Raw genomic sequence first — 23851 nt, forward strand, 5'->3', positions numbered from 1 at the left:
TTTTTGAAATTATACATTTCTTTATTCTGGAGCATTGCAGTTCTTCAGACAATAGACAGAAGCACTGTAATGTTAACATCAGTGGTTCACTTGGAGCCTGAATATGCCAATTGTTGTCCCAGATACAACAATGATGGTGGGTTGCAGTCATCGTCTGAATTTGTTTCTCTGATTTTGAACTTTGTAGGGAAGAGAGAAAGTGACCCTGTTTGAAACTTATAGTGTTGTGGAGCCCTAGACTCCTTGGCTTCTGATTAATGAATTGATAGACCCACTGAAGGCCGAATCATGTATTAGAGATGATACTTCACGTCAATGTACAGTTGTGAACTTCTGAACTACTTAAGTTCTAAGGTATTGCACAAGTAAAAAATCTAATCAACCACGGATCACATGGGCACAGAAAATTATTTTTATCAGAAGACCTTTTTAAACCAATGGTGCTATCCCTCCTTAACTACACTTAATCAGGAAAGATCCTCAGCCAATATTATATGTTATTAATGATATGTTGAAAAATGTGTTAAATATAATATCCTCCCTTAAATTCTCATACAGAATTCATGCATTCTGCTACAAATTGATCTTATTAAAAACTTTGAACATGTTGTAAATTATTAGATTAACAATTTTTAAAGAGCGGATTCTCATTTTATATCCTCAAATTTTTTTTTTTTTTACTCCATACTTTGTGTAGACGGAAAAAGGGAGCTTGATTTAACTGCTCCTTGCAGACACTGCTTTAATTGGGCAGCAGTCCCTCATGGATAATCTCTTGTGAAACCCTGTTACCACTTTGTGCATATGGACTACTGTGTTTATTCTGTCCAGTGGCCTGGAATTATAATATATATTTGCATATGTCTATCAGAGTGATAGATAGGCTCTTTTAGAACTGTGATACACCTAAAGTCTCTCACCAGCAGGAAAGCAGTAGGTAGGCATACTTTGTTAGCAGCTGCCTGTTTTGCCTTGACTAGGTCCTTTTACCTGTAACTTAAGCAGGGGTGTATGACCATCTTAGTCAAACCATTGTCTTACCCCTATAACTGTCATCCTAAACAAATCCTACAAGATGATTCTTCCCTGGATTAAAATTGAAGGCATTCTAGCTCACTTTCCTTGGAACAACCTGGAAGTCCTGAGGCCTGAATCTAGGAGGCCCTGTAATGTAATGACCCATTGTCCACTTTGAGCCATGACAGAGTACATTGGTCAGAATTTGTTTTGCTGCTAGAGCAGCACCCATATCAAATCTTCACAGAAGCCTTACCAGATAACTGATCCTACATCAGAATAGTGTTAAGGGATTATCAGAGACACATACGGACTGCTTCTGCAGGCTGACCAACCCTCCGATGTCGACCAGCCAACTGTTAAAATACTCACTGTCTATTGTGATAGCCCAATAGCAAAAAAATCCAAGCTCAGTGGTGGACAGAAACTTTACATGGAGCATCTTGTGCAAGTTTGTGGGAGCCTGTAATCACCCTTCACTGATCACCCCTTTCATTTTAAACCCCAAGGTCATGGTTTAGTGTGTTTCACTGATCTCAGAGTTCTTGTTGTTCCAAGGGTATCCTGTTGCGACAGCCTAGTTGCACTTTAACCATGAACCCAGGTTCCTATAGTCTCAAATGCGTGCCAAACAATCCCATGTGCGCCCCTACAGTTAAAATATCTTAATTATGAGCCACAAGTACTTATGTTTTGAGAATCCCATTTGCTACCAGGCACAAGGTACTGCTCCATCACCAGTTCTACTTTGCCTCATGAACACTGATTCAGTTAAATGCAAGCCCTTATTTAGCCATCTAAACTGTCTGTTAATCCCCTTTACCACCACGGACGATAGAGCTCTTCTACACTAGGCTTCATTGAACTCACCACCTTTACATTTCTCTTTTTGTCAACCAGCAGAACCACCTTTCGAAATCATTGGGACTGAGTTCCTCTGTTGGTTGGTCAGCTATTGATATTTTGACACAATCCCCGCAATACTGCGTAGAGACTACTGAGCTTTTTCTCTTAGGACCTTGTCTGCAGGGAAACTATAACAAAAGGCATACAGGTATCACTTTAGTTACTGTCCACTGACTGAGCCACCAGTTGCAATCAGTGTAAAACATATCACTTGGGATGCTATTTCAGGTTGTTAGAACTTCTAGCTTTTTAGAGTGGTGTTTGAAGTTGTATACTAGCCCCAGGATGTATTAGCACTTTCTGGGCACAATTTTTCTTCGACTGTCCTACTATTTGGGGTTATAAATAAAAATGATCGTTTTTAAAAGAGATCAACTCTAACTGGATATTGACTTTTATTTAGTGTTATTACATTATGCCACACTTTGCTCGAGTACCAAACATTTGTTACCTTCTACCTATACCCACAGCTGCTTGTCTCCTTGGCACTTTAAAGACACAAGACCCTTATAGAAATATTTAACATCCATTGAACAGCACAGTAGTGCTGAGAGCATGAGGCAAACGTGATAAACAATAATCACTCACAAGGACAAGCATTGGTAAGGCTAATAGGTCTCTTGGCTCTTTCAGTGTGTTTTTGCTACGCTGTACAGTATAACTAAAGAAAAAGGTGGTGCCGCTGTGTTATTTTGTAGATGTCTATTGTTTTACTTTTTAAATTACTGAACCAAGAGGGATCTGTAAATTAACAAAATATAGTGCTAAAGCACCTTTAAAAAATAATAATAATAATTGTCTAAACGGAGAGCAGGTTGGGGGAGTGGATGGGTGAGTGCCATGGTGGAAGTTGCAGTAAGATGGAACAGGTGAAAGCTGCAACATGGTAGTACCTTGGGGATAGGGAGAAAGGCATGCAAGCCAGCACATAAGGCACATGGACAAGACAGAGTAGCGTGAGTGGGGGAGAGGAGCACATGGAACGAAAGAAGAACACAATAGCGCAGGGTGGGAACAGAAGCATACAGGCAAGAGAGGGCAATCAACGGCATGGGGTAAGAGAAGCACATGGGCAAGAAAGATCAACATGGACAGGAGTTGTGAAACATGAATGAAAGGGAGGAACATGAGGGACTAGCATAAGGGAGTGAGAGAGCATCGCAGGACGTGGTGGGCAAGAGAGTAATAATGAGCGCTGCAGGAGGGGAAGCACAAGAATGAGACGGCTAGAAAATACATGCACATTGCACTAAGAGAAAAAGTAGTTCATTAAAGGTGACAGTAGAAGGTATAAATGCCAGCTACTGAGAGAGCTGATAGTCTGTGCTCCAGGGACAACCACAAGATTGAGAAGCTGTAAAACAAAGCCACCGAATAAGCAAGCAAATGAGAGTGACCGTAAAGCCACTCAATGGTATGCAATAGGTAGGCTGTAAGCCCAGGTAAGGTTTATGTAAACAATAGGTCCTTTGCTGCAATGTCTAGTAGGCTGAACCTAAAAAGACCCAGGGTGTGGAATGGAAGGCTTCACACCCAGCAACACGTAACATAGCACTTTTTTCTTTCTCGTGAGAGATGGACTTAATTACAATGGTGAGAAAGATTTTTTTCTTTCTATTGCTAGCCCAATTCAGGCCATATATATAAAAACAAAGTACGGCCCTTCTCATCATCACATGTGGCCCCCTGCTGAATAATAGCACACTGGGCTGCAGTTTACTTGAGAGAGCACTAACATGAAGACAGATATTAAATAAAGGGCAGGTATTTATTTACATAAGAAATTAAGCAAAAGAAAATAGCCAAATAAGGTGTCTTGCACCACTTAAATTTAGGCACACATTAATTTATAAGACATTTCGCAACAAACGTATACAAATATAATAAAGTCTCATCACATGTGTTTAGGGGGCGTTAAGGGGAGTGAATGGTAGTAGCCAATGGGCTGCCTACCCTCTGGGTCACTACACCCCAAAGATGACCGCCTCCTTTGTGGATTGGGCATCACCCTGTCCCAGAATTCCTAATTCCCCCACACACAAGATGGCAAATTCCAAAGGCTGTGTTCGTTTCAGGCTGGTAACCATAGGGATGTGTCCATCCTGGAAATGCAACACACCTCCTGCATAGCTAAATTCTGTCCCGTGCCAGATGGGCTCTGGGGTGGGGGGGTCGACATCTTCCTCTGCGGAAGGTCAGATTTGTTTACCAAAGGCAGTGCACTTCTTTGAAGCCTTCTGCCTTGAAATGCAGATTTGCAGGCCATCCTCTTGGGAAGGGTGTGTAACACTACTGTGAGAGCAGACGTTGTTTCTGACCTCCAGAGAGCAAAGGCTCTCACCCTTGGGGGTCAGAACCTCATCTTTCAACAAAGACATAGCAGAGGTATTTCTGCTGTTGCAGATGTATGCCCAGAGATGTAATATAATGCACCCTGCTTTAGGGCTGTAAGGCCTAAGGCCTCCTGTAGGGGTCACTTACAAACATTACATGCAGTGTTTTAGGGGAAATGGCATACAGGCTGTGTGCCATGTTGTGTTTCACTTTTGGGAGAACCTTGTCACGCAGCCTACTATGACACTCTTCATGTGGTTGGTCCCGTAGAGCAGTGAATCCCAACCTTTTTATCGCCGCGGACCGGTAAATGTTTGATAATTTTTCCGTGGCCCGCTTGTTTTGATTTAATAATTTAAATTTAATTGTATTTAAACATGCCTTCAATATTTGAAGACCTCGGGCGGCCCGGTGCCGATTGATCCGTGGACCGGCACCGGTCCGCGGCCTGGGGTTTGGGGAACACTGCCGTAGAGTGCCACAAGTTATGCTACAGCTCCTAGGGACCCTCTTGAGTACCTAAGCCCTAGGTACTCAAGGCACCATTTACTAGGGACTTACAGAGGTGCTAAAGGGCAAGGCCACTTGGGGATCAAGTGACCAGGTGTCTTTTTTTTGGGGAAGGAACACTGGCACTGGGGACCTGTTTAGCAGGAATATTTGGTGTAATGTTATATAATTGTAATATTTGGTGTAATGCTTTATAATTCTCCGCAACAGACCGAGTAACCTGCTGATTTATCTTGGTCACAGATTTTTCAGTCTGTGATATACTGCCCCAACCTTCTTCTCACATACTGTACTATAAAACAGTATACACAGCCATTCTTGGTGCACAACCTTTCACAATAACTAGAGTGGATTTATTGCTTTTGTCAATGCTCTTTTATAAGGTTAGTGTCCGTCATCTCATTTTTAACAAATTTCTGTAATGTTTCCTGACATGTTTCTAAGGTGAAATAAGATTACATTGTTTATATATCTTCAGTATATCACCCTTGCTAATTTACTGCGTTGTGTGCAGTTCACCTGCTACAAGAATTTCTCACCTGGAGACCATTAAGTGGACAATCAGTTAACATGTGCAGCTGTGGTTACAATTTTTACTTTTAGTTTTAAATTGTCCTTTTCATAAACATTTATAAATTGAATTCCTGACCAGTTTGACGTTTCTGTAGTACTTTATTTGATTTTACCATTGTTGTGGTTTGGATGCATCATTTTGCCTTTTCTTTTGGTTCAGTTTCCAAAATATTTTTGTGCTTTTGTTAACTTTTCCTTATGGGATATTGCTAGACATCCATTTGACCGTGCAAAAGAATTTTCAATATTTGGCTTTGTGATCCTCATAATGGGGGTACGACTGTGCCTTTTAATATTTTGAAGTTTCTGGAGTCTGGTTTTGAGGTTGCTATGGGAGGCATTGTAGGTGGCTGCCCGAGAGGTCGAGCAGGATGAGAGCAGCTGTTTCCCCACTGTCCATGATGGACTGGATGTCTTCTGTTGCTGCCACAAGGGCGGTTTCCATACTGTGGTTGCTGCAGAACCCAGACTGGGTGTATTTCAGGAGGTGGTGCTATTCAGAGTGGGCAAAGAGCTGTTCTTCCTCAAGGACTTTGGGCGGGAAAGGAAGGAGATAGATTGGTCTGTAGTTTCTGAGATCTTTAGGGTTAGTCGAGGGGATAGCGAGGGTAACTTCTGCAGGTTTCCAGCTATCCAGGAAGTTTCAGCTGAAGATGAAGTTGACGATGGTGGTGAGCATGGTGCTGATCAGTGTGCTTCCCAGGTTGTATGCATGGTGAGGGCAGAGGTCTGTGGGAGCCCCGCAGTGGACAGTCTGCATAATTCTGGCAAAGCCTTTTGTGGTGAGAGGGCTCCAGTTCATTAGAAGGTGGGTGCTCCTGGTGGTGGTATGGGGTTGCTTGATAATGTCTTCTCCAGTGGGTTGGAGTGCAAAGTTGGTGTATATCTTGAGTATTTTGTTGTGGAAAAATCAGAAAGGGCATCAAAGAGGACCTTTGAGAGGGTGATGGTGTTGGTGGCTGCTGTTGGATTAGTGAGTTATTTAACGATGTTGAAGAGTTCTTTGCTGGGGTTGAAGCAGAATTCTAGTCTGAGCATGAGGGCAGCTTTCCTGGCTTTTTTGATCTGGGTGTGGTCCTTCTAAATGCAGATTTGTAGGTGTCTCTAGATTTTGTCTCTGCTGGTTCTCCGTCTTCTCTCTTGTTGTTTGCAATAGCTTTGGAGTCTCTTAGACCTTCCGTGTACCATCGTGCTTGAGTGTGAGTTTATGTCTGCCTGATCTTCTTCATGGGAGCCAAGGTGTTGGTGTAGTCTGAGATCCAGTTGTTGAAGGTGGGTAGGTCGTTCTGTAGGTTGCTTTTAAGGATTGGCTTGTTGGATCCGAGGGTGTGAGTCCAGTCTGCTTCTGTTATGGTGTTCCAGTTGTGGCTGAAGTTGATAGCTGGCTTTAGTTTGCTGTTGTGGGGTGTATGATGGGGTTGTCCGTCCATGTGAGTGTGGTGAAGTGACGGAAGTTAATCTTGTTGCTGGCTGTGAAGACTTGGTACTGTGTGTGTCCGGCGACGATTCTGGCCTTGTACAAGCTGTATAAGTCCCATGTTGTCGAGGCTCCCTAGGATGGCTGTGGCGTTACAGATGGCCTCTGCGATGGCAGGCTGAACCAGGTTTCAGTGAGAAAGAGAATGTGTAGATGAGATCCCAGACCTCGGTGGCGTGTTTGCAGAGAGATCTAGTGTTGAGAAGTGTTCGCGTAGCGTGGCATAGGGGTGATGCTTCAAGAGAAGTAACAGTGAGACTGGTCAAAAGTGCCCGAGACAGAATGGCAGCACCAGTCTAAGTTAAGTGGGAGCTGGAACCTACTGATGCATCATTTAGCGTGAAGTGAAAATGAAACCCTACCCCCTCCTTTCACTTCAGTTCATTTGTGTGCTTTACGAAAGGATTTTAGAACTATGTATTATTTATAGCACAACTCCCTTTGGATCAGTACACCTCCTTATTGTATTTAAAATATTTTTTACACACATGGGGAGACTGGAATAAGAATACTTCTTCATTCTGAGTATGGGAAGGTAATGTTTATCACTGTGGTTGTTTTGTCCAGTAGACATCTCACAGTCTTTGTTGTCTCAAAGATAGGTGTGCTTTTTGCATGGATGCTAAGTTGCTGTCCTATTCTTTCAGAAGATTGAACTAGTTTGCTTCATACATGGATAGCCTGTTTTTTTAGGAGTAGCTCTGCCTCCTGTTGGTTTCTTTTGTTAATACTGTAGACTGTTTATTCTTAACCATCTTGATTGTGTCTGAAACACTTTCACAGTTCCAGTAAATTCATCACAATTTGTTCCTCTGTGTACATTTAAAGGTTTACTATCTTAATCTAGTAACCTAAGTATTGTTGTCTTCTATCCTTTAGCCCTTCTAGAAAAGGAAATACAAAGTCATCTATTTCACGGCATCATTGAGCATAAGTGTGTTCACACATGAATCAGGGCAGATTAGGAGTGGTGGAGGCTTGAGAAAATAAATACGACATGCGAAGGTGGAAAGACCCAATCTCTTATCTGTGCAACTGGCTGGCTATAGCCATTGTTCAAACCCTTTTCTTCAGAGTCTAACAAAACCTGGTCTTTGGAAAATGTATCTTTAGCAGTTTGGTAGACCAATTGACTTCAAAAGATGATGTCCACCTGGTCCACTGATAACTGTGGATTTTGCAAGATGATGATTTCTGCTCTTTTCAGAAAGCAGCCTGCTGTGCTGTTTTGTTCACAGTATTGGGTACCTGGTATGCTAGGTGGTAGGTATTTCCTAGCATTCTCTGTGTTGCACTTTCGGTCTTTTTTGCACAGCATCATCAAGAATCTGTAGAGAGCATAAAACTCCTGCAGTCACTGCTCTGGGGTCATCTTGGTGATTCCACCTTCCCAGTTAGGGAAGAAGGGTAGGTTGGATTCTGAGAACTCTCAGGCAGGCGCACACGAAGCAGCATATTCTCAAAACATTGTGGGTCCTCTGAAATACCTTTTATTTCTTTACACATGTGTTTTCATTTATTCTCTGTGACCAGAAACATTTTTGTAGCTTCTTCTGCTGCATTTTATGTTTAGAAGTTTGACTTTCGAAAATGTCAATACACACTGCTATCTACTCATCACCTAGCGGTTACTCTGTTGAAATGTATTTAAACTAGTTTATGCCACAATATAAAGAGCCTAAATGGCTGAAGTGCAAACCAAATTAACATTGAAACAGATACACAACAATATTTTCACTATATATTGCTTTTAATGCAGCTAATATGTAGAAGTTACTTTGTTTTAGTGGATTCTTCACAATAGGCACTCTGATTGCATTCTCTGTTTTTCAGGTTCCACTTACATTGAATGATGGTGCGGTCTGCAGTTCTGAGGAGCAGATGGAATGTTTAGACCATCAAGAGGAATTTGTGGAAGAAACAGTGAGTTGAAATTCTAAAAGTGAATGCATGGAAACAATTAATGTTGGCTTTATATGTTGGAAACGGTGTACCAGTAATTCAGAGGGACCCAGTTTCATGTTTGGCCTCTCACAGAAGCTTTAGGCTACGCCACAGAGCATTTCCTTCCTATAGACCACTGACTCCCAAATTTGAAACAAAATCGGTTATATACCAAAACTAAAGGTCACTTTAAGAAGAGATTGATAGAGCCACAAGTTAGAAAGTTCTGAACGTTATCTAAAGCTGGTTATACTTTAATTACTGGTTTTAAAAAACAGTCCAGTCATTCTCCTATATTTTATACTCCTACTTTAGAGACTTAAGTTCAGGTCTATAGTAAAGAAAATTTTATGTGTATTTGTATAGCTCACAACTTACCCAGAAGGCCAGATCGGGCTCTGTGTATTCAGGGAGTGTGTGCTAGTAGTAGTAAGGTTGAGCGGAAGTGTCTGATAAGTTTGTGGAAATGTATGTGGTTGTTGAGGTAAATGGGACCAATGTTGTGTAAGACTTTGTGTGTGCACGCGTAAGGAGTTTAAAGAGAACTAGTTTGAGGATTGGGAACTAATGGAGCTTTTTGAGATCCAGGGTGATGTCAGTGTGAGGTGGGAGGTTGAGAGTGAACCCTTCGGCTGAGTTTTGTATGATCGTGCATCTTTTGGTTAGTTAAGTGTTGATTCCAGCATAGGGCGTGTTTGTTTCAGTTGTCCAGCTTGCTGGTGATGAGGGTTTTGGTGACTGTTCTGCAGGTGTTAGTGAGCAGCCGTTTCAAATTATTCTTGAGCATCTTGTGGAAGCAGGAGATGGAGAGACTGTTCACTATGCTGTTCATGGTGAGTTTGCTGTTGATTACTATTCTGAGATTTTTTGCATTGATTGGGTGGGTCCAAGTTTGGCAGACAACCAGGTGGAGTCTCATATCAAGGACTCTTTGCCAATGATTACTAATTTTGCCTTGTCTGGTTCCAGCTTAAGGCAGTTCTTTTTCATCCATCTGGTGACTTTGGTCATGCAGGTGGAGAAATTGGTTCTGGTGTTTGGTGTCTTGTCTGAAAGAAAAGTGTATAAGCTAGATGTCATCAGTGTAGGCTATGATGTTGATTCAGTGGGCTCAGATATTGCTGGCAAATTAGGTCATGTAGGTGCTGAACATGGAGATCTTGAGTGAGGATAGTTGTGGAACTACACAGATGAGGTTGATGGTGCCTGGGATGATAAGGGTCAGGCTGACTGACTGGGTTTTGGCCTGTAAGAGAGGAGAAATTCCAGCAATGTAGACAGATGGTGTGGGTTTCTGTGTTGAAGCCTGGTGAAAGGTCCAGTTAGTTGAGGGCCACAGTGTCACCTCTTTTCATGATCATCCAGATGTTTTCTGTGGCTGCAATGAGTGGGTCTCTGTACTGTAGTTTGGCCTGAATCCGAATCAAGTGGTATTGAGGAGGGGTTGTTGTTGAGGTTGGTGGCTAAGCGTTTGTTTATCATCTTTTCCTCTACTTATGCTAGGTAGCTTAACAGGGAGGTAGACTGGTGGGTGGCATCTTTGTGTCTGCTGAAGGTTTGTTGAAGAGTGGGAGTACTGTCGCATGTTTCCAAGCATCTAGGGAGGTGGTTGTGATGATTAAGTCATTTAGGATCAGGACGAAGATTGTGCTTAAATGAAGATGTGGTGAGGACAGGGGTCCGGGGGTACTCTGGAGTGTATGAACTGCACGGTCAATGTAGTTTTTAAAGTGGTAATGGTGAGACAGATGGACAGAGTGGTTCTCTATGTGTTGGTTGAGATGGACAAGAGGGCTGCGAGGGTTGAACAGTCCGGTTGGGGTTAAAAGTTGTCATAGATGCTGGTGATCTTGTCACTGCAGAATAGGGACAGCTGGATACAGACGTCCTGAGAGGTGGAGCGTGCTACTGGAGAGGTTAAGTCCTTCACTATGGCAAAGATTTCCTTGGACCTGTTTGTGCTGCTTTTGATGCGCTCAGAGACGGTGGAGCATTTGGTAGCTCTCATTTGCTGATGGTAAGGTCTGAGGTGGGTTTGTAGGTGCTCTTGTCTGTGTCGTCCTGACTTTTTCTCCATCTGCGTTCAAGTTGCTTTCCGTGGCATTTAGTGAGCATGAGCTCTTCCGTGTACCAGCTTGCTTGCAGCCTAGTTACCCTGGCTTTGAGAGTTGCCAGGGTGTAATGATCCAGGCGTTGAAGTTGGAGGTGGATTCAGGGAGGTTGGTGTGTGTTGAGGCTGATGGTTTAGGCATTTGGAAGACCAGGATGCTTCTGAGATCTCATTCCAGTCCCATTGTGAACATTTGGTGATTTGATGGTGTTTGTGCACTGGTGTGGGGATGAGTAGGGTGATGTTGATGTGAGTGTGGTTGGACCAATTCACCCTGGAGCTGGTGGGGCACAGACAGGCACAGAATGTCTTGCTATGTTTGCAGATTTGCCTTTTGTTAAGTGATGACTGTTTTGGCTGGAAATCAGATGGGTGATGGGAAAATATTTAGGACCTTGAATTAGATCCCTATATCCAATGAGGCTGCTCCAAACTTTGTGCAATTTAGAAAACATTCAAATGTACACCTCTTTAAAGAATATTACATTGTGAGAAAGAGTCCAACTCCTCTCAGAACCTAGCACCCCCTTCTCAAATCAGTCTTCATATTTTTCTGTCTTCGACCCTCTACAATGCATCCACTGCCTTTCAGATATGTTCATACTATATAAATATCACATACATACATACACCTTGACAGGACATGCACATGTTCTAATGTGTATGTGAAAACACTGATAACACTGACCTCCAACTGGCAAAATTTATGCCATCCCATTTGTATCCACCTAAACAGACATAACCATGTTTCTCAGTCCAGTTGAAAGTGTGTTGGCCTACATCAGGTATGCTTGCTTTTGAGGAAACTATGCTCTGTGCAAGACATGCTCTCACGAAGGAGAAGTTTTGAAGACAGTTGTTTGGTGATGCCTCTCACATCAGCTGCATGAATATCTGCACTGAACAATACTGGAAACCTTTTAAGAAAAGTGGGAGTAAGTTGTGTAATGCTGATGCAGATTCAGCTGTGCTTCTAAACACGAGTACCAAGGATCTGAACAAAATATTTTATTTAAATAGACACAAATAGCTTTTATAACAGTGGAGGTTTGCATAGCTCATACTTGAAAGTTGATCGCACATTCTGACATACATTTAAGAGACCTTTCTGGCAAATTCCTGTTCATATTTGTTTGTTGTTTTTTTTAGATATGCAGGGATCATATAGAGTCCATATTAGGGAACAGAAGTAAGAGCACTCTGTTATATAACAATCTATATATGTACTACCCAATTGTGATATGTTGGCAATTGAAATCATGACTTAATTGAAATTGTGTTCTGTGCTCTTGAATTCGGTAAGGATTACATTTCGTGGCCTAATATAGATCTCTTGCGACTTCTGCAAGCTATTGAAACTGTTGTAGAGGTGTGATTTTCTTTTGATGTTGCTGAGCTTGGAAAGGTTAATGTAAGGAAATGCCTCCTTGGTACCCCCCTAACTGTTTGCCTTTGCTGATGCTAAGTTACGATTTGAAAGTGTGCTGGGACCCTGCTAACCAGGCCCCAGCACCAGTGTTCTTTCCCTAAACTGTACCTTTGTCTCCACAATTGGCACACCCTGGCACTCAGGTAAGTCCCTTGTAACTGGTACCCCTGGTACCAAGGGCCCTGATGCCAGGGAAGGTCTCTAAGGGCTGCAGCATGTCTTAAGCCACCCTGGGGAATTTCACACAGCACATGCACACTGCCTCACAGCTTGTGTGTGCTGGTGGGGAGAAAATGACTAAGTCGACATGGCACTCCCCTCAGAGTGCCATGCCAACCTCACACTGCCTGTGGCATAGGTAAGTCACCCCTCTAGCAGGCCTTACAGCCCTAAGGCAGGGTGCACTATACCACAGGGGAGGGCATATGTGCATGAGCACTATGCCCCTACAGTGTCTAAGCAAAACCTTAGACATTGTAAGTGCAGGGTAGCCATAAGAGTATACGGTCTGGGAGTTTGTCAAACACGAACTCCACAGTTCCATAATGGCTACACTGAAATCTGGGAAGTTTGGTATCAAACCTCTCAGCACAGTAAATGCACACTGATGCCAGTGTGCAATTTATTGTAACGTGCACCCAGAGGGCATTTTAGAGGTGCCCCCTGAATACCAATCTGACTTATAGTGTGAACTGTTTAGTTTTTGCCAGCCTGCCACACACAAGACATGTTGCTGGCCACATGGGGAGAGTGCCTTTGTCACTGTGTGGCCAGGAACAAAGCCTGTACTGGGTGGAGGTGCTTCTCACCTCCCCCTGCAGGAACTGTATCACCTTGCGGTGAACCTCAAAGGCTCACCCCCTTTGTTACAGCGCCCCAGGGCATCCCAGCTAGTGGAGATGCCCGCCCCTCCGGCCACTGCCCCCACTTTTGGCGGCAAGGCTGGAGGAAATAATGAGAAAAACAAGGAGGAGTCACCCACCAGTCAGGACAGCCCCTAAGGTGTCCTGAGCTGAGGTGACCCCTACCTTTAGAAATCCTCCTTCTTGAGTTTGGAGGATTCCCCCAATAGATTAGGGATGTGCCCCCTCCCCAGAGGGAGGAGGCACCAAGAGGGTGTAGCCACCCTCAAGGACAGTAGCCATTGGCTACTGCCCTCCCAGACCTAAACACACCCCTAAATTCAGTATTTAGGGGCTCCTCAGATCCCAGAAAATCAGATTCCTGCAACCTGAAGAAACCAGAAGGACTGCTGACCTACAAGCCTGAAGAGAAGGAGGAAGAGGACAACTGCTTTGGCCCCAGCCCTACCGGCCTGTCTCCAACTTCGAAAACCAGCTCCAGTGACGCATCCGACCGGGACCAGCGACCTCTGAAGCCTCAGAGGACTGCCCTGGACTAAAGGACCAAGAAACTCCTGTGAACAGCGGCCCTGTTCAAAACCAGCTACTTCTTTGCAACAAATAAGTAACTTTCAAAGACTGCACGTTTCCCGCCGGAAGCGTGAGACTTCACACTCTGCACCCGCCCCCCCACCCCCCGGCTCGAGATCCAGAGAACAAACACCTCAGGGAGGACTCCCCGGCGACTGCGAGCCCGTGAGTAGCCAGAGACGACCCCTCTGAGCCCCGACAGCGACGCCTGCAGAGAGAATCCAGAGGCTCCCCCTGACCGGGACTGCCTGTAACAAGGGACCCGACGCCTGGAACCAACACTGCACTCGCAGCCTCCAGGACCTGAAGGAACCGAACCTCAGCGCAGGAGTGACCCCCAGGCAACCCTCTGCCTTGCCCAGGTGGTGGCTGTCCTGAGAAGCCCCCACTGTGCCTGCCTGCACCGCTAGAGTGACCCCCGGGTCCCTCCATTGTTTTCTACCTGAAACCCGACGCCTGCTTTGCACACTGTACCTGGCCACCCCTGTGCCGCTGAGGGTGTATTTTGTGTGCCTACTTGTGTCCCTCCCCCAGTGCTCTACAAAACCCCCCTGGTCTGCCCCCTGAGGACGCAGGTACTTACCTGCTGGCAGACTGGAACCAGAGCACCCCTGTTCTTCACAGGCGCCTATGTGTTTTGGGCACCTCTTTGACCACTGCACCTGACCGGCCCTGAGCTGCTGGTGTGGTAACTTTGGGGTTGCCTTGAACCCCCAACGGTGGGCTGCCAATGCCCCAGAACTGAGACTTGTAAGTGTTTTACTTACCTCCTAATCTAACCTTTACTTACCTCCCCCAGGAACTGTTGATTTTTGCACTGTGTCCATTTTGAAAATAGCTTATTGCCATTTTTACAAAAGCTGTATATGATATTGCTTTTTTTCAAAGTTCCTAAAGTATCTAAGTGAAGTACCTTGCATTTAAAGTTTTTAATGTAAATCTTGAATCTGTGATTCTTAAAATAAACTAAGAAAATATATTTTTCAATATAAAAACCTATAGGCCTGGAGTAAGTCTTTGAGTGTGTGTTCCTCATTTATTGCCTGTGTGTGTACAACAAATGCTTAACACTACCCTCTGATAAGCCTACTGCTCGACCACACTACCACAAAATAGAGCATTAGAATTATCTACTTTTGCCACTATCTTACCTCTAAGGGGAACCCTTGCATTCTGTGCACACTATTTCTTACTTTGAAATAGTATACACAGAGACAACATCCCACAGTTAACTGTTCTCATTTTAATATTGAGACATCAGAACTGGTCTTGCTCTCGAGAGGGCACCAAAAGTGCACCACTTTTCTGGTGTGACTATTGTCCCCGCTACTCATTCTGTGTGGGGACTCACATGCATGATTATTCTAGGGTATAACGTCTTTATACATGTTCCCCTATTAAGGAATTACCTTCTGGCTTGCTCAGGATAAAGCCTCTACTTCCTTTGTATTTTAAGGGCAGTGATTTTCATGAGGTCTAGAAAATGCATGGTCACCTTTGTGTGAGTACATTTTAACTTGTGTGTCTGATGAGTGTGAGGGACAGCAAGGCTACATGATCTGGAAATGAAATGATCGTGCCTGGACCAGCCTCTTTAGGATTAAATGTATCCATCTGTATCCAAAAGGTGTAGGCCACATAATGAGCCAAGCCTTACCACGGGGTACAACAGCTACTCCTCATTTGACCATTATATTAACTGTATGATTCAGCTGAATGCATGTGCATTATTGCAGGAGTGAGAAAAGTAAAAGTGGGACTGCTTTGCCATTCTTCTTTTCTGAAAATACCTAAGTCTGGAAAAGTCTGAGATTTAAGCTGTTATCAGAGAAAAAGCCTTACCTACCAGCACAAATGCTTTAAGTACCTTACCAGGATGATGTGGTTTGCCCTGCAGACAGCTGTCAAAGAGTGTCTTTATATAGCCTCTGTAGAATATCACAAAGTTACCTCATCCAGTTGCTCAGGAACAGAATACAACAATATTTTGGTATGGGGAGTTTCTGGGCAAGATGGCCGCTTAGACAAGTCTCCCCGGGAGCTCCTGCTGTCACACTAGAAATCTGCCTTAATCCAGGGGGGTTCAGTAAGGCGCTGCTGCCCCAGTCCTAATCAACCCTGAGTACGGGGGGTGAGGCCCTGAATGCAGATGGCAGGCACGGCTGCTGGGCCAGGTGCCCGAGGGGGCTGATAAGATTGTAGCCAGTGGTCCTGCCCCGAAGAGCGGGATGCGCACATGGGGCTAGTTCAATGGTTGAAACCTAGAAGATCCTGCACAGTTCCCTGTAGGCCTACGTACATCGGGGCGAGTGGCTGAGGGTCCTGAAATAGAGGGTGAGGGTGTGTGTGTGTGTGTGTGTGTGTGTGTGTGTGTGTGTGTGTGTGTGGGGGCGGGGGGGGGGTGCCCCTCCACTACCTGATGGCACTGCAGGGAAACATACAGCTGGATGTGGGTCCCCCTAGACCCACACCATTTGAGAGCAGCCACAAGAGACTCCTGGCTCTAGACTTGTTTGTTATCTGAGCTGTAGCAGAGGGGGAGAGCTTGAATTTTCGCTGGTGTTAGAGGGGAGAGTGTCCCCTGAGGGTGCCAGTGGAGTACCTATTAAGCAGGTTGGACGTAGTGGTGGTGGACCGGCCATCTAAGTGTCACCCATACTCTATGCTGGGCAGAGACTGTTGGTCTTGTACTTTTACATACTAGATGAGGGAGCTACTCCTGCCTTTAGGGGTCTAAGGTGAGCCGTTGGAGGCAGAGCGACTGGCCCAGGGCAGATTGTACCAGAACGTTGTCAGGCTTTGAGGGACACAATGGTGAAGGATAAGCCAGAAAGTCCGTTCAGGCCAACAAAATTGATAGTTATGCCCACCGCTAACCCTGAAGGGCACTGTGGAGAAGCAGTTGAAACCAGCTCCTCAGGTGGAACTAAGGGCCCATACGATAGCAGACATCATAGCGGAAATTAAAGGCTCCTGTGAGGCCATGTTGGTGAAAATAGACACAGTGGCCCTTGAGGTGGGTTTGCTCTGCGCAGACTTCCTTAAAATTTCGGAAAGGGCCTCCGAAGCTGAGCACAGTGTCACGGTGCTTCAAGAGGAAGTGGCGGCCCTAAAAAAGACAGTGTCTGCGCATCAAACAATCTTGACGTGTGGAAGACAGAATTGAAGAGAGGGAAGAGTGCTCCAGAAGAAACAACCTCCGATTTGTAGGCTTCCCCGAGTGGGCAGAAGGACAATCTGTAGAGTTGCTTCTAGAAGAATGCATCACAACGACCCTTAAACCAAGACGTCTCTCCAAATTTTTCACTATAGGATGGTCTCATCGTGCGTTGGTGCTGATGCATCATCCAGCGGCACCGCCACGTGCCATTATCGCCAGGCTGTTTAACTTTATGGATAGAGACGGGATCCTGCAACATATCAGGGTCCATGAAGCACCTCAGTTCGAAGGTAGGAACATCATGCTTTTTCCAGACTACACTTGAAATGTGCAGTCCCTCCTTAGGGTCTTTTATACCTACCAAGAAACTTCTGAAGAAGAGGGACCTTTGCTGCAGCCTCATGTTTCCTGCGAAACTCAGGGTGCAATACGAGGGGAAGGTGTATTTCTTTGTCATTCCAGAGGAAGCAAATGACTGGCTGGATGCCACGATCTGGTGTCTTCCAAACTGGGAAAATCCTTGTATGCCCTGATGGAACTTTGAAGGATTCTAACTGCATGCCTGATACTTGTGAGTCATTCCAGACACACGGGGGAGGTTGAGCCAGAGACCTCTGGAATGACTGCACGTATCAGGGACTAGAGTGGCCTTGAGAGAGTTGTGGGTCCGCAGTTCCTGCCTATGTTGGTTGTTCATGTACAATAACGTTTACTGTACTTTGCAGCTCTGCTCCCGAGAGTTTTACTCTGAACTCTACGTAAAAGTGTGCTATTGTCGGGGTAATGACTGATGTTATTAGTTTTATTATTGTGTTCTTTGATAATAACTGGTGGGCAGCAAAATGATTGCTGGCAGGAGGCCCTAGCGGGCCACAGTCCTGTTAGGGTGGTTTGAGCGCCTTTGGCCTTCGCACCCTGATGGCTTACTAGGCTCTCAGCTCAATGCATCTAGCAGAGTTGAAGCTGTTGTCTTGGGGGAGGGGGATTCAGTGTTGGCCTCGCTGTTTAGGGCCGTTGTTGTTTGGACTCCCTGCCTGTGAGTGGGGGGGAGTTACAAGTCGTCTTTTTTTTTTTAGAGAGGTTGTATTGGTAGTTGAGGGGACCTCGCTTTACAATACTAGATCCACATATGTGGGGCGCTGTATGTCTGAGGAGAGAGCAGAGTGTGTGTGGAGCACAGTGGGACGGGGGTGTTTTCGAAGGGCTATGTCTACTGCTTCGAAGTTTTCAGCATGTAATTTTCAGGATCTGGGTCATCCCAGTAAAAGACAGTTTACTGCTACCTCAAGCGCTATGGTGTCTTTGTGGCATTTTTGCTGGAGACTCAAACTTGGGCGGCATGCATTAAACAACTTCGACATAGGTGGCGGGGTCAAATTTTGCAACCTCCTACTCCAGATATGCCAGAGGGGCCCTAATCTCGGTTGCACCTGGGGTTCCCTTTGTAGTTAGAGTAGTGAAACTTGACCCTGAGGGACGCTATGTGATTGTCTCATGAGCGTTAGATGCTAGAGATCTATGCTTGGTGAGTGTGTATTCTCCTAACGTCGATGCTGCTGAATTCTTTGGGTCGGTTTTGAGTGCAGCCGCAGAACGTGTTTACCTTGAGGTACTGATGGCTGGAGATCTGAATTATGTGCTTAGATGGTGGTGTGGACCGATTCCCCCAAGGCTAGATACCAAGCCTGCAATGATGAGAGCTCTCAGGGAGATTATGGTGAGTTTGGGATTGCAAAATATATGGAGGGGAGGGTATGTTTCAGGCATGGCAGAGTATATTCTTGCTTTGTGTCTGCTACGGAGACTCATAGTATCCTAGATATTGTTAAGTGTCAGGTGCTGTGATTCAGTTTGTGGAGGATGCATCCTATCTGGTGAATTACCTACCCAGGCCTTGAAAAATCATAAAAATATTACTAGTCCTGCAGGTTGATTAACTTGAATAATCTACTCGACCTAACTGTAATGTACTTGACCTGGAAACAGGTCTCAAATTGTGTGATCCTAGCCAAATATTTTATTTTACAATCTCCTTTTTCTTCATTCTCTCATATGAGTGCACCTTTAAACATGTGAGTTCAGCATTTCTGCTGTAAAGACCCTCTTCTGTTTGATTAAATAAACTAAACCTTTGCTCCATGTATAATAAATCTAGCCCACATATAGGGTATCCATGAACCATGACTTGCCTCCTAGTTTACTAATAGCTTTGCCATCAGGACAGGAGTGTTTTTCTGTTTGTTTAAACAGTCACTTTTATTAAATATATTACTAAAGCATGATGTGGTAGTGCACTGTCGTTTATAGACAGTAAAGTTCCAAGAAATGTCCAAAAATCTTCCCATGAACTCGCAGCTTCACTGATAAAACTATATAGTTTATTAACAATAATCTGTGAAAATTGGGTTTCAGAAAACATATTTATCATTTGCACATTACCAAGTAAAGTGTTCTGATTTGTTTTCATCCTATTGAAATATTTATTTCATCACACAGAAGTAAAACAAATAGTCTATCTCGACTACTCAAATATATTTTGAAATGTTTGTACAGTTGACTTTGTTATTTAAATATTGTGTGTTAGTAAAAACCTGATACCCTACAGCCTTTTATTTCACACTTTGTACAGCAGGTCAGACAGTTCACTAACAAAATCCTGGAACTCAGCGGTCAGAAGGAAAAGTAATTGCAAGAAGACAAACTTACTTTTGACCTATGTCTGTGAACACAAATGTGACAAGAACAAGATTTAAAAACGTCTTTATTGCTCCTTTATTTTCTGACTGAACAGAAAACATGTTCTTTGTCAACTTGCCAGAAGGGGTGAGTAGGTTCTAAAAAAAAAACAGCTCAACCTGATAAAATATGACTCACCATAGTGAATGGGCAAGTAGATTTTTTTAGGCCTGCCTACCAGACCATCCACCTCTCCTGGTCTCTTTCTGAGTGAGTAGGGAGGCCTTAGGGTGCCTTTGTGGAGGGTGTGAGTTGAGACATTATTGGACCCAGTGTTTGCAAATGCAGTGACTGAGGTACTTGATCACTGTTTAATGAGAATTGGGGCAGTGGGACGGTAAGAGCCGTGGAATGGGGTGCTGTACAGGTAGTGCTGCGTAGAGAGTGCTTAAAACTATTATATTGTGTGAAGCAACAACTAACCAGGTCCTTGCACGTACTGGAAAAGCAACTTAGCATCCTGGAGAATAGCGTAGTTGAGCAATCACTGCGATTACCTGAATGGAAGGAGTGTAAGCGTGAGTTGCTAGACACGTGGGAATGATTAGATAAGTTTACCCGCTTCAGTTATGGACAGCGACTCTTCATGGAAGGTGACAAGGCTAGTAGAGTGCTTGCCATGCTCTTCCGTAGTGAAACACAATGCTTTCCCATGGTAGGGATACGTCACGTCCGGGGTGGATCATAAATACGCAACAGGGCATAAAGGCGGCCGTTGCACTGCACCTGCAAAAGGTTTATGCAGCACCGCCTGACTCCGCACCGCTGGCAGGTGATAACTGCCTGGCTGCTTTGCAGATGGCCTCCTTGTCTAATGAGGAGAGTGAGAGCTTGGATGCTGCCATAAATAGGGAAATAGTAATGGTAGCAATACAGACATTGAAGACTGCTAAAGCCAGGGAGGGAACTGCCTGCCAGACCAATTTTACCAACGTATGGCAGGGAGGATGGGAACCTCTTGCTGGAGGTTTATAATGAAGCATACGGGACGGTATTGCTTCCATCCTCTATGAGGGAGGCGCTTATTTTTTTAATGCTACTTAAACCTGATAAAGATGTTATGGATGTGGCATCCTGCTGCCCCCTGCCAATGCTCAATGTCGATGTGAAATTCCACAGTAAGGTATTGTCATCTTGACTGCTGGAGCACTTCCCACAGTTGGTACACGTAGACTAAAGTGGATTTATACAGTGTAGAAATTCTGTTTGAAATTTATGGAGGTTGTCCTGGGTCATGCACTCAACCGTTTTGGAGGAGAACTAGTATATGCTAGCGTTCGATTAATTGTTGTGGGAATTCTTCTGGAGGGACCTGCGGAAAGTAGGCATAGGTGAGAAATACATGGGTGCAGCTGTTATATAGTTCCCCCTTGGTAAGAGTGAGGGTGGAAGGAACAGTGTCTCGGTGGTTTTCGCTACACCGAAGGACCAGGCAGGCCTTCCTATTGTCGCCCTTGTCTCGCACTGGTAATGGAGCTTCTGGCTTGCTGCCGTCAAAATGTGTTAGTGTTGGGGGATATAGAGAAGGGAGAATACCAACGTGGTTTCCCTGTATGTGGGTGATGCTTTACTCTATCTGCGCCAGCTGACATACTCCGTCCCCATTATGCTTGCAGTCCTCCCTGAGTTTGGTTGAGTGTCTGGGTTACACGTTATCCAAATTCTAACTGTTCCCAATGGAAGAGTTAGCTGGTAAACAATTGCAGGGCCTACCGTGGTTGAATTTTCCCTGGGAAACAAAGGGAGTCTGATATCTTGGGATAAGACTTACTCACGGAGCAGCAGAGTTTGAGGCTGCAAATATAGGTAGGGTACTAGAAGGGTTAAAACCAATGGTGAAATTCTGCAACATCTTCCACTTCCCTTTGATGGGGGAAGCTGGTGTTGGTGAAAATGATAATACTGCCAGAAGCCTATATGTTTTTCAAGGGACCCTGTTTGAGATCCAAAGGAAATACTTTGGGGAATTAGATAAGCTGATAGTTGAATGTTTCTAGGCCTGTGGGAGAAAAAGGGTTGGCCTGGCCACTCTAAGTGCCACGGGCGGTAGGAAGGTCTAGAATTACCATGCCTAGAGCTTTACCCTCTGGCAAATAAGCTGCAACACAGTGTGTTGTATGGACAACATCGAGAACTGGGAGCATAGACCGCTGAGAGGCACTTGCCGCAGTGTTCTATTGTCTGAGCTATTAATGATGGGGGCAAGGGTTCCGGCTTCCATGCTATATGTGGCCAGACTGGTTTGCGGGGCCTGGGAAACGGAGGTCAGGCTTGTATTGCGAAGGGGCCCTTATGCACACAATGAACACTTGGGCATTGCGCCCTTTTAAACTGTTGTGCGGACAGTATCATTAGATAGATGACATTCTGGTGTATGCAAGACATTGCAGGACTTGTACCAAAATGACCGGTTTGTTACGATTGCTGATGCCATAGAAACATTTCATTTGGGGATGAGCCAGTTCCTACAGTTGACGAAAATTGCGGCAACGGCCCGGGTGATATGGCCGTAATTCAATGAAATCTCCAGGTCATCCCACACATTGGGAACACTGTTGAACATGACTGGTGCCTGGAGACTGATCTCGCACATATATAGGGCACTTATGGAGGATATGCCGCTGGAAGATTTACCGGTGCACACCAGGTGGCATAAGGTATTGGAAGTGCAACTCTCGGCTAAAGACTGGGAAGGTATTCATGAGAAGCTGAAGGCTACTTCTACGAATGCAAGGTTTAAGTTACTCCAGTATAATGTGGTGCATGAGGTTTATCTCACCCCAGGTACACTACATGCAATATACCCAGTGCTGCCCACATCGTGCTCCCTTTGCGCAGGGAGCAGATTTCCTTCACATGTTTTGGGAGTGTCCTAAGTTAGATGATTATTGGGAGGCGATTTTAAAAACCCTGAAGTGGCCACAGGGTGGTCTATGCCCAGGGAAATAGGGCAGTGTCTGTTAGGATGGATCCCAGCAAAACAAAGGAAGAAACTGATTAGGAGGTTCCTTCTTCTGGGCCTTGTACTAGCCAAGCATAGGATAGCTACTCAATGGTTGTCCCCACTTGCACCGAGGACAGAGGATTGGCTGAGGGATATGGATGAATGGGCGAATGCAGAGGAGAACCGTATGCATAAAACTGGTAGGGATAATAAACTCACAGATGACTTGCAGGCCTGGGTGACAATGCTTACTAAGCTTTTAGTTCACTTGGATAAAGTGCCCCCTTGAGGATGAATGATAAAGGTTGGAGCGATTGTGTTGCCTAAATGGATAATACTATAGTGCACCCCACTGATTATTCCTCGGAATTATATAAAATTGTCACCGACAAGTTTCTCACGATGTGCCAGGTTCATTATACAGTGCTTATTAAGGAAATTAGATTATATTATAGCCTAAAGGGGAGTGCGGGAGGGCTTTCAGTAGGAACCCATCATTGAACCGCATTATGTTATCTCATTTGTAAACGTTGATATATTGATTATGAAAATGGCACTAAATATGTATACATAGAAACAACATTTTGTGATGTCAGGCCGTGAAAAATTATAAAAATTTTACCAGATCTGCAGTTCTAGTGACTTGAATAATCTACGTGACCTAAATGTATTTGACCTGGAAACTGGTCTCGAATTGTATGACTCCAGACTATTTTTTTTTATTTAAAAAAGAAGGCCATCTTTTTCTTCTTTATCACATGAGACCACCTTCAAGTATGCAAGTTTGACATTTTTGTCGTGTTTAATTTAATAGGTTCAACTTTTGCTCCATGTATTATAATAGGTTCAACTTTTGCTCCATGTATTATAAGACTTTAGTTCACATACAGGGTACATATGAACCCTGGCTTGCCTCTTAGGTCACTAGTAGCATTGTCATCATGGTGGGGGAAAGAATGTTTCTTAGTTCATGTCTGAAAACGTATTATATTAAAAAAAATATTATTAAAGCTTGATGTGATAGTGCTCTGTCATTTGCAAACAGCACATTATACACTGAAATGGCCACAAAGTTTCCCACTAACATTTCAGTTTTACTGATCAAACTATATAGCGTATAGGTAGTAAACTATGGCATTTGGGTTACAGCAAAAATATCTCATTTGGACATCACCAAGTAAATTGTTCTGATTTGTTTTCATCCTATTAAAATCTTTACTTCCATTACACAGAATATTAAAAACGTGCTTTCATAACTACTGACATGTATTTTGAAAT

General features: G+C 44.3%; 1 protein-coding gene across 2 annotated transcripts in view; it reads left to right on the plus strand.

Moving 5' to 3' along the window:
* Positions 1-23851, plus strand: part of LOC138288176 (zinc finger protein 546-like) — a 689754-nt gene that overhangs the window by 78307 nt on the left and 587596 nt on the right. For both annotated transcript variants that reach the window (XM_069229499.1, XM_069229500.1), the window contains exon 5: positions 8651-8740. In XM_069229499.1, coding sequence (XP_069085600.1) covers positions 8651-8740 — 90 coding nt within the window. The remainder of the gene's footprint in view (positions 1-8650; positions 8741-23851) is intronic.

Source organism: Pleurodeles waltl, chromosome 4_1, assembly GCF_031143425.1.
Source record: "Pleurodeles waltl isolate 20211129_DDA chromosome 4_1, aPleWal1.hap1.20221129, whole genome shotgun sequence".
Taxonomy (NCBI): domain Eukaryota; kingdom Metazoa; phylum Chordata; class Amphibia; order Caudata; family Salamandridae; genus Pleurodeles; species Pleurodeles waltl.